At 39.6% G+C, this 16,916-nt stretch overlaps 1 protein-coding gene across 1 annotated transcript in view; it reads left to right on the plus strand.

The window, feature by feature from the left end:
* Positions 1 to 4,270: 4,270 nt before the first annotated feature.
* The window catches only part of Nkain3 (sodium/potassium transporting ATPase interacting 3), a 518,782-nt gene continuing 506,136 nt past the window's right edge, over positions 4,271 to 16,916 (plus strand). The window contains exon 1 of the mRNA XM_090338872.1: positions 4,271 to 4,399. Coding sequence (XP_090194998.1) covers positions 4,346 to 4,399 — 54 coding nt within the window. The 5' untranslated portion in view covers positions 4,271 to 4,345. The remainder of the gene's footprint in view (positions 4,400 to 16,916) is intronic.

Consider the following 16,916-nt stretch of genomic DNA (forward strand, 5'->3'; position numbering starts at 1 on the left):
CTAAATGAAGCCTATACTTGGGTCCCATCCTCTCGATATCTAATTATCTGTAATTAGTATCTGTAACTATTACAAAATTCAAACACTTTGGCTGCAAGAACTTTTTGAGTAAAAAATACTCAACATACAAACTTAGAAACTTTGCTCTCAAGTGTGCCATTTCACCTCTAGTTATCTTTTTAGTTTGGACAACTTTGTCCACCCACAACTTTAACTGATAGATTAGTAGATTTTTTCTTTCTCTTTCTCTATCTCTTTCTTTCTTTCTCTATCTCTTTCTTTCTTTCTTTCTTTCTTTCTTTCTTTCTTTCTTTTCCTTTCTCATCTTTCTTTCTTCTTCTTAATCCATTATAAAGGCAGAGCCCTTATGATATAATCACTTCTTAAAGATAGCACCTCTTTACAGGGTCAAATGACAATTAAAATTCTGAATCATTGAGGGTACCGACTTGCAGACAAGAACAATACAGAACATTTTACAAACTGTAATGCTAATATATATTATATAATAGATATATCATTCTTTTTCAGTAAATACTGAATTTAACTATTATAATAAGCACTACGGAAATAGCATTGTATCTGAAAAAGGAATACAGGAAATCACATAGTAGGAAAATATGTATTTAGAAGGAAACTAAACATGAGGCAACTGAGGCATTACTTCAGATAGTGTGCTCAGTAATGATCTGCACATATTTTAACATGAGTGCCGAACAAAGCTAAGGTCTGGCTTCATCCTGAGTAGAAATGCAGAACAAATGCCAAGGCTTAGTTCTTTGGACAAAGCATATCACTACACTCACTTCATATGAAAGCAAAAAAAAAAGGGGCTCCTAGAATTACAAAGTGAGTTTTCTGATATTCTATGGCATACACATGATGGGCTCTTCCATTTACATTATTCTTTGGTTTGTTTTCCCAGTGTTTCTCCAGGCTCCACCCTTTCCATTACTTCCATTTTCTAGTCTCATTTTTCCTAAGAAGAATCTTGCTGATCCTCACAGGAATATGGTAGCTCTTGGTACCAACTTCTTTCAGATGAACCAACTCTTTATGTCATTTGTGTATCTGCTCTTACTTCCCACCTGCAAGTCTCTTCAGGGATGGCAGAGAATAAGATGATTCACTTCTGCAAACCTAGCAGACAGAGAGGCCCTTTTCATAATGAGCAGTTAAGAGATGAAACCTAAGGGGGTCATTGAAGGGGAAGATAGAAGAAGGAAAGAAACAAGGGAGCATTTGGGGGCAAAGAGTTTGGCCTAGTGGTATAGTGCTTGCCCAGCATACACAAAGATCTGGGTTCAATTCCTCGGAACCACATACATTAAAAAAAAAAAAGCCAGAAATGGTGCTGTGGCTCAAATGATAGAGCTCTAGCTTTGAGAAAGTCCAAGGACAACACTCAAGCCCTGAGTTCAAGGCCCATGACTGTTAAAACAAAATACTTTAAGTGTCAAAAAAAAAAAAGAAGATTTGGAACAATTTGCATGTCAAGAGTAAGATACAGAGAAATAAATGTGACCAAACAATTTATATGGTCATTAGCATTGTTTCTTTAAATGAAATTAAGGCAAATGTATTTTCAACAGTCTTAAAATACCCAAAGAAGAAATTCTCATCTGGACCTCCTGAGAGAGGGAGTGTGTGTGTGTGTGTGTGTGTGTGTGTGTGTGTGACACAGTTACAAGGAATCTCTGAGACTCTTTAATCAGTCTACAGGGTTGGTACTGACGGTTTGGATCCACTGGGTTTGTATTCATGCTCCTCTCTTTGGCAAAGAACTCTCACTTCCTGTTGACCTAGTTTGTCTATAGGGATAATCCATATCCACCTCTTCCTGATGAGTTGAATGAATACACAGAAATCACATAGACTGCTACCAAGAATTCAGCGCATGCTAGTGTCTGTATGCCATTTGTCAAATAAATAGATATAATCCTGGAAAAGAACATTGGTCTAACCTTGAATAATTTGGAGTGAAAGACAAAGTATTGTCTTTATTGAGCTATTAGTCTTCATAGTCTGGATCATTACTTCATTTGTGTACCTGCTCTCACTCCCCGCTGCAAGCCTTGTCAGGAAAGGCATGGAATAAATAAGATCTTTCACCTTTGCAAATGTGGCAGCTAGAATGACCTTTTTTTGTAATGAGCAGTTAAGGGATGACACCTGTGGAAAAAAAAATTGGAAGGAAGGATGCATCATTCTGATTATGACTTCATCTCCAGATGAAGAGGCAAGAGAAATGGCTGGAAGACAGAGAGGACTTAGGAGCAATCGTGTTCAGCTGCATCATACAGAATGGTTAATGGCCTAAGACTTTGTGCAGTGTCCTTTTCACATGCCTGGTTCTTTATTTCTCAGGATTCATGTTCCTTAGTGTCTCCAGAAATGATCCTGACTATTCATTGTGTGTAAAGAAAGGCACCGTTTTCTCATAATTTTGATTATGGATGTCTTAACAGGTTAAAAAAATCACTGTGTGTGTGTGTGTGTGTGTGTGTGTGTGTGTGTGCTTGTGTGTATGCATGCTCTCGCCCCTCTGTCTAGGATAATGAATTGGGGGAGAACGTACACATTTCATGCTCTTGACCTAATCCCTGAGGTTGTTCATGTGTCCCTACTAGAATTTCAAAGATATCAAGGGAGGAATTTCTTGGGCACTGAAACTGTCAAATCATAAATATGTGTCCTGAAGGAACATTTCAGAAAGAACCAGCTCACTGTAAAACAAAAACTCAGCTCCCTTTAGTAAGTGAGTTGCTGGAACAGATATCACACATTGAATATGTGTATTAAAAATGCAACGATCTTTTGTTGTATCTTACCAACCTATCACTGAGAACCCAGGAGGAAGCAGCGGATTCAAAATATGGTTTCTGCGCCAAATTCTGAACAACAAAAAACCTCTCCAGGAGACAGTTCATCGGGAGGCGTCTTTTCTTTCTTTGGGCGAATTGCTGAGAATTTTTGAGCAGTTGCAGTAGAGACAAGGAATGAGCACAAAGAATCAGAAGTTGAGTCCTGTGAAATTTAATTCTCTTCAGAACTCCTGCGCCATTGTTCTGCTAGATGGGAGAGAACAAATTTCCTTAGGATTCATAGAAACTTTATCCGGGATTTTAACTACCCCGAATCCAGTCTTCCAAGCCCCTCTCATTTTTTTTTCTTTCTTTCTGGGGCAAAGTCATATTTATCCATACTCGGAATACAACCTCCTCTCCATTCAGATAAAATACTATGACTTTTCTTACTCCTGGATGGAGATCTCCAAGTGTCTTGGCGTTGAGGTCCCTAAGGCAGTGCTCCCAGCATCCAGGCTTTCCCGGTGCCACCAACCATCCGCACATCCCTTCTCCGCAGTGGCCAATCAACTCTGTCAACTTTTCCTTGCTGACTCCAGCGGGGGCGCCCTGCAGGCCACCCACTGCTGCGGGCACCGCCGCAGTCCAGAGAACTCTGGGGCTAAGCGCCCCGCGCCCGCCGCAGCACCCATCCCCACCTCGGCCTTGAACCTTGTGATCCTCCCCCACCTTCTGTTCTCTCTCTCTCCCTCTCTCTCTCCCTCCCTCCCTTCCTCCCTCCCTCCCTCCCTCCCTCCCTCCCTCCCTCCCTCCCTCCCTTCATTCCTTCCTTCCTTCCACCAAGCCTCAATCCCACCCTTTGCAAACGTTTCCAGTTCCTCGTCCCTTCCAACCTCGGGCAAGAAAGCTGAGCGGCCCGCGGTTCCCCAGTTCCCCTGGTCGCCAATGGGCTCCAGCTCTGCTCCACCAGACTCCCTGGTTGATGCTCATTCCCGTTCATTTTCATTCTCTGTGTCTTTTCCCCCCTAGGACTCCTAACTAGACTGTCTCTGATTCTCCCTGGTGACACTCTCATTCATCCCCTCCCAACACACACACACACACACACACACACACACACACACACACACACACACCACCACCACCACCACCACCACCACCACCACCACCACCACCACCACCACCGACCCAGACAGCAGCCCACTCCACTTTCCAGACGCCCACCTCCGCTCCATTCCCCTCCCCTAAAGAGACATTCGCCCACTCGCCATCTGTAGCCTCCTTCCGTCCCCCCTGCCCCGCCCGCCGGCTCGGCTCCCCCTCCCCAAGAAGCAGACCTGTGCAGTGGGAAGCGGGACCCCTGCCAAACGCTCTGGGTCGTGCGCGCCGCACTGACCTCCGCCCGCCCTGCCGGGAAACTAACAAAGGCGGGCGCGCGAGCCCCTAGGCGGAGAGCGGTGAGCCGGGCGGGGCAACTCCGGAGTCCCGAGGCAGCCGCGCCGCGGCCGGGAAGGCGCCGCTGGGACACCGCAGACACCATGGGCCGCTGCTCGGGCCGCTGTTCGCTCATCTGCCTCTGTGCGCTGCAGCTGGTGAGTGCTTTCCTCGCCTCCCGCTCCGCGCGCCCCGGCTCGGGGACCGACCCCGGCTCGCCTTTCCGGGGAGGCTCTCCTCCCAGGACCTCAGCCCGAACCCGGCGACGTCGCCGGCTGGGTCGGCGAGCTCGGGCGCTTCTCTCGAGAGAACCCCACTCTCCTCTCCCCCGCCAACACGGCTGGGCTCTCACTGCCCTCCGGGTCCCCGCGCCACTCGCCAGGTCGTTCCTGCCCACGGGAGGGCGCGATCTCACTTCTGGTCCCAGGCGCGCGGGGTTCACCGATCCCCCGCCGGGTGTCGCCGCGCCGTCCCGGGGCTGCAGCCGAGGCGCTCCCCGGAGTGAGCAAGCGCCTTCCCCGCCCCAGCCGCGGTGTGGGACCCCGGGCTAGCGCGCCCCGCGCGCGCCTGCGGAAGTTGAGGGGAGCGGGAGCTGGGGACTCTCTCCTGGGATGTTTTCACCGGGTTTCATTCGGAGGCGCGTGGGGAAAGAGTCCCCGGGTCTGAGAGAGCAAGGATCTCAACTCTAGCGACTCCCCGCGCCTGAGCAGGCTGGAAGGTGGTGCTGGAGGAGACTGGACCGGGTGCTTATAAAAAACAGTCATTTCAGCCCCTTGGCCTCCCATGGCGCCCCCCACCTCTCTCCGCACCTAGGCTCCAATTGTTGAAATGTTGCCTATTCAGGCAGCAACCTACTGACAGCTGTCATCGGGAGACAACAGAGGGAACTGGTCCTCTTTGGCCTGGTGTCTTGTGGGTGTGAAGTTGAGATTGCTAGGTTGGAGCAATGCTCTTAATACCTCTAGATGGACCCTGGGGGTCCATTGCTATGTCAATTGAGGTCAAGGCCAAAAATCTTTGGGGTCAGATGTTGGTGGGGTCACACGTTGGTGTGTGAGAGAGATGAATAGACATTCTTTTCCTTGCACTTAGCACAAAGCCAGTAGGTGCTCTGTCACACTTGGATTTGTTTTGCCAGAATTACGAAGGTGTGAGTAGGGTATTTTGACAAGCAAGAGGGAAAGGCTTTTATGGAACTTTACTGAGCAAGGTGAACTCTTGCGTGACTCATTAACTGAAGGGTGAAACAATGTGGTTGAATAGTCCTCGTTCCTTGACATTTTAAAAATGTTTTCACTTCTCCATTGCTTCGGCGTTTGTTCCAGTCTCCCCCGAAAGCTCTGCTTTGGATGTACTCATTGTTTACATAATGCATGAATTATTTATGAATTCATAGGAATGCAATCAGTACTATTTATCTTGAAGTCTATTGGACAATCCATTCTGTGTTGTGAAAAAAACTTACATTAAATGGATTTTTATCGTTTTCTTGGAAACATAATTTTAAAAATTCACTCAAATAAAAATGTTTTCTTTTACTTCAGGAGAAAAAGAAAGGACAACTTTTACTTTGGGTTTTAAAATTGGGCATGGTGTTAAAAATGGACTTACAGGGCCGGGAGTTTGGCCTAGTGGTAGAGTGCTTGCCTAGCATGCAGGAAGACCCGGGTTCGATTCCTCGGTACCACATACTTAGAAAAAGCCCGAAGTGGAGCTGAGGCTCAAGTGGTAGAGCTCTAGCCTTGAGAAAAATCCAAGGACAGTGCTCAGGCCCTGAGCTCAAGCCCAGGACTGGCAGTAAATAAATAAATAAATAAATAATGGACTTACAAATTGGAAAAAAAACCATCTCCTGAGCCATGGCTTCTGTAGGACTGGATTAGAACACTACATTGTGTATTCCACGTTGACACACTTTCTAGTTTACATGGAAATAGCATAAAGTTTTAATGCAGCAGGTTTATGGGCGCTTAATGATTTCTTTCATGGTCATTGCAGTAGTTACGCTAATGAGTTTTAGACTGTCAGGTATCAGCCCCAAACACTTCCAGTTTCAGATGCAGTTTTTTCATTGATACTTCTTCAAATCTTGTCTCCAGATTCCATCTTCTATGTGTGCTCTTCTGTGATGCTCCAGATAAAATCACCAGGTCCCTTCAGTCTCATAACAATTTGCTTTTTCTTCAGTTATGACACATTTTATACTCTCTTAAATGTCTTCTTATTTACATGTATCACTCATGACTAAACTGTAGGCAACTTGAGGACGAGAACAAACATTATTCATTTTTTTCGCCATCTCTGCCAAGTTCTCAGTGCTTACGTTAGGAGCTGAAATATATTGGTTGAATTTATAATCATATTTGCAGTTTCTACAGGGCTTTAGCACATTATTTTGTGTTTTGGTTTATGTGGCAGCAGTGGATTGGGCTCAGGGCTTTGTGCTCGCTGGGTAGGAAATCTACCGCTTGAGCCATACTTGTAGTCTTTGTTGTTGTTGTTCTACTTATCTTCAGGACAGGGTCTCTCTTTTTCTCCCTGGCTTACTTGGACATTTTATTCATACAACTTGAAACAGCTAGAAAGACAGGCAGAGGCCACCATACTTAAGAGACATGTGAAGTTTTGCCAAATGATGGACCTCCTGTTTATCAAATCTGGAGTAGCTAAGATTACAGGCATGAGCCACGCCGGCCATTTGAGCATCAAAAAAAAAAAAAAAAAATTCTAGAGCTATTCTCTAAGAAAGATATCCAGTGAACAAGTTGGGACTCATTTCAGTAACCTGTAAAGCTTAGCAAATTGTTTTTGTTTTTGTAAAACTGCTTAACCTGCTGGACCACCTACATATAGTTATGCTTGTGGTATTTACCTTTAAAGCTCAGGCCCCACTGAAACTCAGCGCTGCTCTCTTTGAGCCCTAAGGTGGAGAGTGGTCATTGTGCTGTTATGAAAATGACTCCTAGCTTAGTTCATTGAATGCTGGTCACTCTATTGCCATGAGGCTCAAGTCCCACAAAAGAGGCTAGGTTATTACATGAAGTTACACATAGTTTATCACAGATGATAATACCATTTATATGTAACATCACAGATAAACCACAGACATAAAATTTCACAGTACTCTAATATATGTTCTCTATCGCTTATTAAATCTGGCAAAACCTTTTTACTCAATTTAACAAATTCTTGGTTCTATAGTAGTGACATGACTGCTGGTCAATATTTTTATGTGCTTTATGGAGAAAAGAGAACATAATACAAGCAAGGTAGTACTAGAACTTTTTGTTGAATTGGATAAAAATTTCCAAATGCTAAAAAGTTAATTTCTCAAGTCCTGTTGTGATACTGAGAAAATAATGGTTACAGACATGATAAAGCTTTAGTATCAAGATGCAGTATTAAAAAATATTTGCTCACAAATTTCCTGAGTCTAGACAATCAATGAGAAAGAAAACATAATCTATTTTCTAGAACATTCCAATTTGTTTTCCATTACTAGTTCTATCTTGTCTTATTTTAAGAACATGTTCATCTAAAACTTCTATTAAGCCAATAACACAGGCATAAACAAAACTTCAAAAGCATAACACAAAACATGGCAAAATAATTAGCATTTCTTTAAGTTTGTATAGTTTAATTTTAAATTATGATTGTGTTTAACATCTGATTCACAAAACAAATAAGTAAATAACTAAATGAATCTCTGAAAACAAAACAACCTTCTGAGCCTGCTGAAGCCTACGCCATAAATCGACTTGTAAACTTAATAAGGTGTTCTTTCACTGAAAAACACCTGACATTTGTTTCCCATTCATGATTTTCTTGGCTCCCACCAAATGTTAAAAGATAGGACTTTGGAAGCAATCATGTGGTGCAGGCATGGAGTGGGTTGACATTTGACTGACCTAGCTGAAAATCTGCAGAGCAATGACCAAGACTCTATATAACATGATCACATAGATGGCGTGCTAACCCCAAAAGTTTAACCCATGAAGGATTTTCTTAAATGATACTATTTCCAGTTCATCTGCATTATAAACCCTCTTTAAAAAATTCAAATGGAAGAATTCTAATTGGAGAGAACATGGCATTTTTAGGCTAATGTCTGTGAATGAACTCCAGTTTACATATCTATCTTCCTTTCTCCTTTACACTGTTCTGGCTGTCTTTTTTCATTACCTTTTCTTCTTACTTCTACCCCTTACTACCCCTTATGTTATGGCTATATGCTGATTTTACTTGACAGAATTTTAAATGAATGGCTGGGTGTAGTGACTCTTTTTAGAAGACTGATTCATTGGTGTGTGGCTGATCCATCAAGTTTTTAAAGAACTTCTGCAATATTTTGGTAATGTTGATTATTTTTATGATAATATATTGTTCTTTTAAATTGTTTTTAAAACTGTATTATAATGGTGATGTACAGAGTTACAGTTATGTAAGTCAGGTAATGAGTACATTAGACAATGTCACCTCTTCTCCACTTTCTCTCCCAGTTTTCCCCTCCCATTCCTCACTCAGCAAGTTGTATAGTTCATTTTCAACCTCAGTGCAGTGATGGCTGCATTTTTTGTTACCCTTTGTCCCTCTATCTCTTTCTTTTTGAAGGGCTGAAATACTTTAATGTTTTTCTTAAATATGTATGTTTTACTTTTCTTTTTTAAAACATATATTCTCTTATCAGATATATCTATGGTCTAGATTTAAAAATCGTATGTGATCACATGTGCTAGTACGTGACTTGTAGTTACCAAATTTAAGTCGGACTTGTTTGTGTAAGTCTAACGTTAACTCAGGCTGACATTCTGTTTTCTCTGAGTTGCCTTTGTGAAGTGTTGAACTTACTTTAGGCATCTTCCAAACATCACAGAGGTCAAAGGTATGCTCAATAAAACTTTAACTCCAGATGTTGTTCACAGGGGAGATAAATTATTCTCTGTAGCATTTAAAGATAAAAGTCATATTTACTAGCAAAACTGATAATCAATGCACTAAAAGCCAAAGCTATCATTGACAGAGGGATAGTAATAGAAACTCTAAAAAGAGTCACAGACAGAGCTTTGTAACAATAGATGACTTGTGGGTTTTTTGTTTTGGAGAATATCCTCTCAACAAATTAGCATCTTTTTTCTCATTGTGAAAACAGTTTCATTAATTTACTACCCTGAGTTTGAACCATCTGTGGGCAAATCTACCTGTGACTCTAAAATTGAAATGAAATGTGTTGGAGGTGTCTGAATGGTGATAGCTGTGGTAATGACTTTTCAATTAATTCTTTTGAAATCTTCGGCTTACCTGTCATACATATTGGGCAGCCAATGTAGAAACACATTTCTCTTATTATGTAGAGACAATGATACATTTGTTTCAACACAGTTTTTAATTTAAATAGTTCTTTTTCTTCAATAAAACATAGTTGTTAATTTCCAATGTTTATTATAATATTCTTGTTTCTTATTTGACTGTACTGATGTATGAATTCAGGGCCTCAAAATTGTGATGTAGACCATTTCAGCCATGCCTCTGGCCTATTTTTTTTTCTTTTACTTCTTAGTTATCTTTTTAGTTAATTCCTTTCCCAAAGCCAATTTAGAGCATGATCTTCCTTTTAACAGCAAAGGCTGAAAGGTGTGGCACTATTTCTTCTTATTGATGGAGATGGGGTCTTGATAACGTTTTGCCTGACTCTCTTGCACCTAATATTCTCCTGGTTTCAATCTTCCAAAGGGCTGGGATTACAGATAGGAGTCACCATTCTTGATTTCCTATGAAATTTAGAAAAAGTTACATATTCTGTTCATAAACAGCTTTGTTGAATATGACTTCTTTTTACAACTAATTAAAGACAAAAAATTAAAAAAATAAGTTACGGAAGTTAAAATTTTGACTAATAGTCATCCTTTACAATATAACTGCTATGGAGATTATCCTGAATCAGCCATTTCTGAGTGGTTGATTTCTATATCTTGAATAGCAGAAAGTGGGAAGATTATATTCTGTGGAGTGTATGTGTTGATCAACAAAAAACGCTTAGGGAACAAAGATGCTAGTCTAGATACTTTCTAAGTCTGATAGCCAACTAGCAGCTTGGCGCTGTAGGAACAAGATTGTATCCAATTTCCATAATTAAGGATCATGTACAATGTTGGTATTGAAAGCCTTGGATGAGATCACCTGGAGAAAGTGGGTAAAGGTTAAAAAAAAATAAAAAGAGTGTGTTATAAAACCGGCAAAGGACATAGTAGTCAGGTGAAAGGGTATCAATGTATGTGAATTAATGCACCTTCTATCTGGCAAATATCATGTAACCCTTTTACTAATTACAATAAAAAAAGCATTACTTACTTCAAAAAAAAAAGAAATAACTTGAGTGAAACAATGGGGATGTTATTTTAGCATACAGGTGGAATAAGCAAGCACAAAAATGAATTGGCTGTGGCCTGTAGTATGTCATTGGTTCCCTGATGGAGTCATTGGGTAAAATATATCAGTCACTTGACAGACTTCAAGAGGACAGTGGTCCAATATCCATCAAGACTTACCAGACAGAAATGTCTTGGGGAAAGTGTAAATTACCCAAAGCTTCTGGCATAATTCTATGGGTCTTTCAGATGTGGGGACTTTCACTCAGATTCTTCTGTGTCTGAAGAATTTGGAGAGAAGGGGTTTTTGAAATGACCACTGGAAGATGCTTACTGAGATAGATGACATCTGCTGCATCTGCCTCAAGCTGTTTCTGAATATAGATTGGACCAGTCTTACTGCTTGAACTGGAGAAGTATCCAGATAGATGGCCCAGGATAAGTACAGTATCTAAATCTTTTTGGATATCTTTGGATATTACATTTGTTTTCTTATCTCAAGACTGTGAAGTCACTCACCCATTTTTTGTTTCTCTTTTTTCTTTTTCTTTTATTTTCTTTTTAAAGACTTAGGGTTTTAAGCCTACTTGAAATTAAGTAATATCAACATTCCTTCTTCTTTGTCTTTATTTTGCTGAACTTTCATTTTGTCTTTCTAAGAAATTACACTATCTGAATGCTCCCTAGAATCTACTCTATTTCAGTTATTACATTTGTATGCACCAGCATACAATGTATTTACTTACAAACATAAGTTAAATTTAGATCCCGCATATGAGGGCCAACATACATCCTTTGTCTCTCTAGGCCTAACTTACCTTAATTACCTTAATGTTTTCCAGGTCTTTCTGTTCTTTACAGTTTTTACATCATTTTTTCTAAGAAAGAGTAAACTGTCTTTGTTCACATATACCACATTTTCTTGAACCAATTTGTACAGTAAGGGGCATCTGGACTGATTCTGTACCATGACTAGGATGAATCGTGCTTCAGTGGACATGTTTGTGTTGATAGTTTTATTGAAACTTGATTTGTATTCCTTTAGATAAATGTCTAGGAGTGGAATTGATGTGGGGTGGGGTCAAGAGGAAAGAGGTAAATGAAGGGAGAGTAGAGTAGGAAAACGCAGTCAAGAATTCAATCTGTGGGCCGGGAGTGGGACCTACTGATAGAGTGCTTGCCTAGCATGCAAGAAGTCCTGGTTTCGATTCCTCAGTACCATATATATAGAAAAAGCCTCAAGTGGTGCTGTCGCTCAAGTGGTAGAGTGTTAGCCTTGAGAAAGCTCACAGACACTGCCCAGACCCGGAGTTCAAGCCTCAGGACTGGCAAAAAGAAAATAATTCAATGTGTATCCTGCCAACTTAAGAAGAGTGAAAGAAGGGGTATTTAGAGGAGGGATGGGTGAGAATATTGAAAGGGATGATATTTATCAAGATGCATTGTATTCACTGACTGTTTTCAAAAGTGGTAATTCCTTTGTACAACTACTTAAAGATAATTTTAATAAAATAAGAAATAAAATAGTTGGGCCGGGAGTTTGGTCTAGTGGTAGAGTGCTTGCCTAGCATGCACGAAGACCTGGGTTCAATTCCTTGGCACCACATACCTAGAAAAAAGCTGGAAGTAGTGCTGTGGCTCAAGGGTAGAGCTCTAGCCTTGTGAAAGTCCAAGGACAGTGCTCAAGTCCTGAGTTCAAGGCTCAAAACTGGCAAAAAAGAGAAAGAAAATAGTTTAATTCTCAAAATATATTTCTTCTTTTTCAGGAAACAGTATAATTGTTCTGGACCTTATTTGTGAATTTGAACAATGTTCCCATTTACAAACTAAAAAACATTTTCTCTTTCAAGCTCCTGCTACTTATTTTCCTTTTCATTTAATTGATGAAACCTAGTTTGTAAGCTTTCTTCAGTTATTTCTTTAGTTGTCTTGCCCTGGTCAGAGGCATACTGAATTTATTCTCTACAGGGTTGTCTGATAAGTATTCCTTAAAGGACATTTTCATTATGTCAATTATTTTAAAAAGTCATGTGTTTCTATTCAGTCCATGACTTGCCCGAGATACTGGTAGAATTTTTTCCCCTACTTTCCCTTCAGCATGCTTAGTTCTTTATGAAAAAATCTAAGTATTCGTGAACAGATGTATTCATATACCTGCACCTTTTCGTGAAACAAATGTCAAGATTGCAAAACTTATAACGTAGAAATGATTAAAGTTCACTGAAATGGAAATGCTTATTTATACATATATTGAATCATTCTGTAGGAAATAATACAGTGTTTAAAACAATGCCCCAAATTATAATCAAATCATTTTTATTTCAGTCACTTCCTTATGGTTTTTGTTTTGCCCATTTTATATTCTTTTCCTTAAGAAAGGATCCTTATCATAAACTTTAGGAAATAGATTATTTTCTGTCTTCTGAACTTTAATATTCTCTTTTTTTTTTGGCCAGTCCTGGGCTTCAACTCAGGGCATGAGCATTGTCCTTGGGCTTTCTCAAAGTCAGAGCTCTACCACTTGAGCCACAGCACCACTTCTGGCTTTTTTCTATGTATGTGGGACTGAGGAATCGAACCTGGGTCTTCATGCACGCTAGGCAAGCACTCTCCCACTAGGCCAAACTCCCGGTCACTTTAATATTCACTTTAAAAAATTATTTCCTACATACATACATACGTACATACGTACGTACGTACGTACATACATATTCATATACACATGCATGCATATACATATATATAATAGTACCCTTGTAACTTTTATTTATGATGCATCAGTGTACATAACAATTATATAACTGATACGTTTTAAATAATTGGAACATAAGAAATTTAAAGATAAGGTCAGAATTTAAGATTTAGATGTTACTGACAAAATGCACTGACATAACCTTTGTGGGTTTCTCTACAGAAATTTATATGGATGAGTATTTATGTTTGACTATTCTGTTAATATATTTACTCATTGAAACACAGCTTCTTTAAAGAAGCAGGATAGCACCTGCTTGATAAAACCCACCAATTAAAGATAGAAATCACAAAAACACAAAATGGAAACACACCACTGAAGGACTTTGCATATGAAGACACTGAGTGGAAACATCTGCTTTTCCTTCTTATCATTTCAGTCTCTGAATGAAACCATAATGGCACAAGAGAGGGAAAAAATGGAGTAAAATAGATGACCAGAAAGCTTACAGAAATCCAAGCAATGTGAAGCAGAAGGACCAGGATATAATTTGGTCTGTTCCTGCCAAGACAAATGACACTCAAAGTTCAGTAAATCTAGTGGCCTTTTTTTTTTTTTTTTGGCGTAGTAGTATAAACATCCGTACCAGCAAGGTCACATGCCAAATGGCTCTTGCAGAAAAAGGCTCCCCAACCCTGAAGTATACTTATCTTGCACACTACACAGACATGCTCATGGGTTGTATTGAAACACAGTACTTACTCTGCTTACCATTAGGGATGCCTTGGCCTGGAACTGAAGAACTGGTGCCTTTTTGTTTTTACATTTTGGAAGTCAGCTCGCTAGCCATCTCCTTAGGGAAATGATGTGCACTGGGAGAATAAACATAGTAATAACTTCTACAGTAAAGGCAGGTTAATACTTAATGATTTAGACAACCATAAGAGGATGAAGAAGAATCACACGTGATTCTTTATGTGACGATTATTTTTTATTTTCTTATAGTGCTTTTGGTAGTATGATTTGAAGTAACATTAATATTGTTTTTTTAAGGAAGCAAATCCAAATTTAATTTTTCAGACGCTTTGAATATTAGATATAAGGGTACACTTTGACAAAAACTTGGTAAATTATAGCTTCTTACTAAGATTCATCAAAAATTAATGTTTTCAATTCTTTTTTCCTTTTGGTCGGTTGTGGAGATTGAACTTTGGACCTGGGCATTGTCCTTGAGCTCTTCAGCTCAAGGCCAACACCCTTCCCCTTGAACCACAGTGCTACTTGCAGTTTCCTAGTGGTTAGAGATAAGAGCCTCACAGTGCTTAGTACCCAGACTGGCTTTGAACTGCAATCCTCAGATCTGAGCCTCCTGAGCAGCTAGGATTACAGGCGTGAGCCACCACCCCTGGCAATGCTTTCAATTCTTATTACTGGTATTTGGCTTTAATATATGGAAATTTTCATGCAGGGGCATCAAGATGTCACATAATAATCAAAGATAATAATGTACTGATTGTTATTCAAAATCTCAGTTAAGTCGTCACACAAATGAATTGCAGAATAGCCTTTAATTTACATTTTAGTTTGATGTGTTTTCAATAGCACTAAGCCATTCAAAGATTGGCTCTTGTTGACTTGAACAATGGAACATTCTAATGTAGGTCTAGGGTAGAATCTGCAAGCCAGGTACTGGTGGCTCACACCTGTAATCCTAGCTACTCAAGAGGTTGAGATTTGAAGATTGAGGTTTGAAGTCAGCCTCCATAAGAAAGTCTCTGAGATTCTTATCTCCACTAAACCACTAAAAAAAAAAAACCCAAAAAACAAAAAAATGGAAATGGAGCTGAGTGCTAACCTTGATCAAAAGAAACTCAGGTCCAAGTAGGCCCTGCAATAAAGATGATAAAAAAGAAAGATAAAAAAGAAAAGAAGGAAGGAAGGAAGGAAGGAAGGAAGGAAGGAAGGAAGGAAGGAAGGAAGGAGATTAAAGCACTGATAAGAGCTAGAATAGATTAGATCCTTGAATCAGCAAATGACTTTTCTTTTTGGTAGGAGTACAAAAATCCTCAGATCAATGCTTTATTGGAGAGCCATTTATCTGTTGGGAAAAGGAACTAAGAGCGAAGATTGTGGACAAGAGAGACTGAGTTATCCAAGTGTAAGAATTATGTGTTCTGTTGTTCAAGGAAGGAAGGGTAGTATTATTGTCTGAACCAGGATCATTAGAATGTTTTTTTATATCAGTAGTGTCATTGAATATTAAGTGTAATTAAATGTTGGGTATCTTCCTTCTACTTTCTCTATAGTTCTTATTCTCTGACTGCTTCATGCAGATATTCAGTCTCTTTATTAATGAGATATGGGAGCGAAATTGAAGCCATCAGGGTCTCGTAAGAGATGTGAGCTCTGTGGGAGTGAAGTTATGTCATAAATACATTGCTGACAGTTTTCTCTGTTCCATGAATAAGAGAGATAGTTTTACTGTGGCATTGATTAATATTTTGTATAAGAAGAGCATGCATGTGGGATTCATCATCTCTGAAGGAAGGGTGGTTGGTTAAATCAGTGAAGTGACAAAGTTTGATGCTTTATACAACAGTATGGGAAAATAAGCATTTTGTTAATGACATTTATTAGGTTCATACTAAGATATAATTTTAAAAACATTGAAGTAGTTATACAAAGGGATGTTAAATATAATAGCCTGGGCCCTGTCCTCGGACAATTTTTGCTGAAGGCTAATGCTCTGCGAGCCACTTGAGCCACAGGGCCATTTCTGGCTTTTTCTGTATTTGTGGTACCAAGGAATCGAATCCAGGGCTTCATGCATGGTAGGTGAGCACTCTACCACTAGGCAACATTCCTGGCCCATAATAATACAAATTTCTGATAAGGGTATCTTTTAAATTATGGTTTATGAAATATAGCATGTCTTAGATTTAGGGGCTCTTCCACAAGTCATCAAAGTCAGGATTACGACTGCAGATTTCAGTATTTATGACTTGCCTGATTATTCTTAAATATCTCTGAGAATAGAAATTTTACCTCCAATTTTATTCTACCTTTCCTACCTTTGTTTGTGTGTGTACAGTGCTTGAACTTAAATCTTGGGCACTGTCCCTTAGAATTTTTTAAGCCAGTATTTTTTTATTAAAGAATTTATTAACATTGATTTTTACATCATATTTCAAATGACATATTTAACAAACAAATATTCAAGAAGGGTATTTTTTAATGTAATTAAAATTACATTAAATTAAGTTTAATGTAATTAATAGGGTTACATTTATATTTGCCAGATAGAAGTTGTATTACTTCTCACACATTGATACCCCTTTCATGTTTTTGTCCCTATTTCCCTCCTCCCACCCCCCTCCCTGTAAGCCAGTAGTTTGATTAGGATTGAATGGAATCTGTGGTTCAATTTGGATGGAAGTAACATTTTAACAACATGGAGTATTCTAACCCTTAATCAAAGCATAACTCTCCATTTATTTGGTTCTCTCAGCATTCTTCCTTAGAATATTTGCTCAAGGCTGGCACTCTACCTCTTGAATCATAACTCCATTTCCAGCTTCTTGCTGGTTAATTAGAGACAAGTCTTAGAGACATTTCTTC

Source organism: Megascapheus bottae, chromosome 9, assembly GCF_031878675.1.
Source record: "Megascapheus bottae isolate mThoBot1 chromosome 9, mThoBot2.hap1, whole genome shotgun sequence".
Taxonomy (NCBI): Eukaryota; Metazoa; Chordata; class Mammalia; order Rodentia; family Geomyidae; genus Megascapheus; species Megascapheus bottae.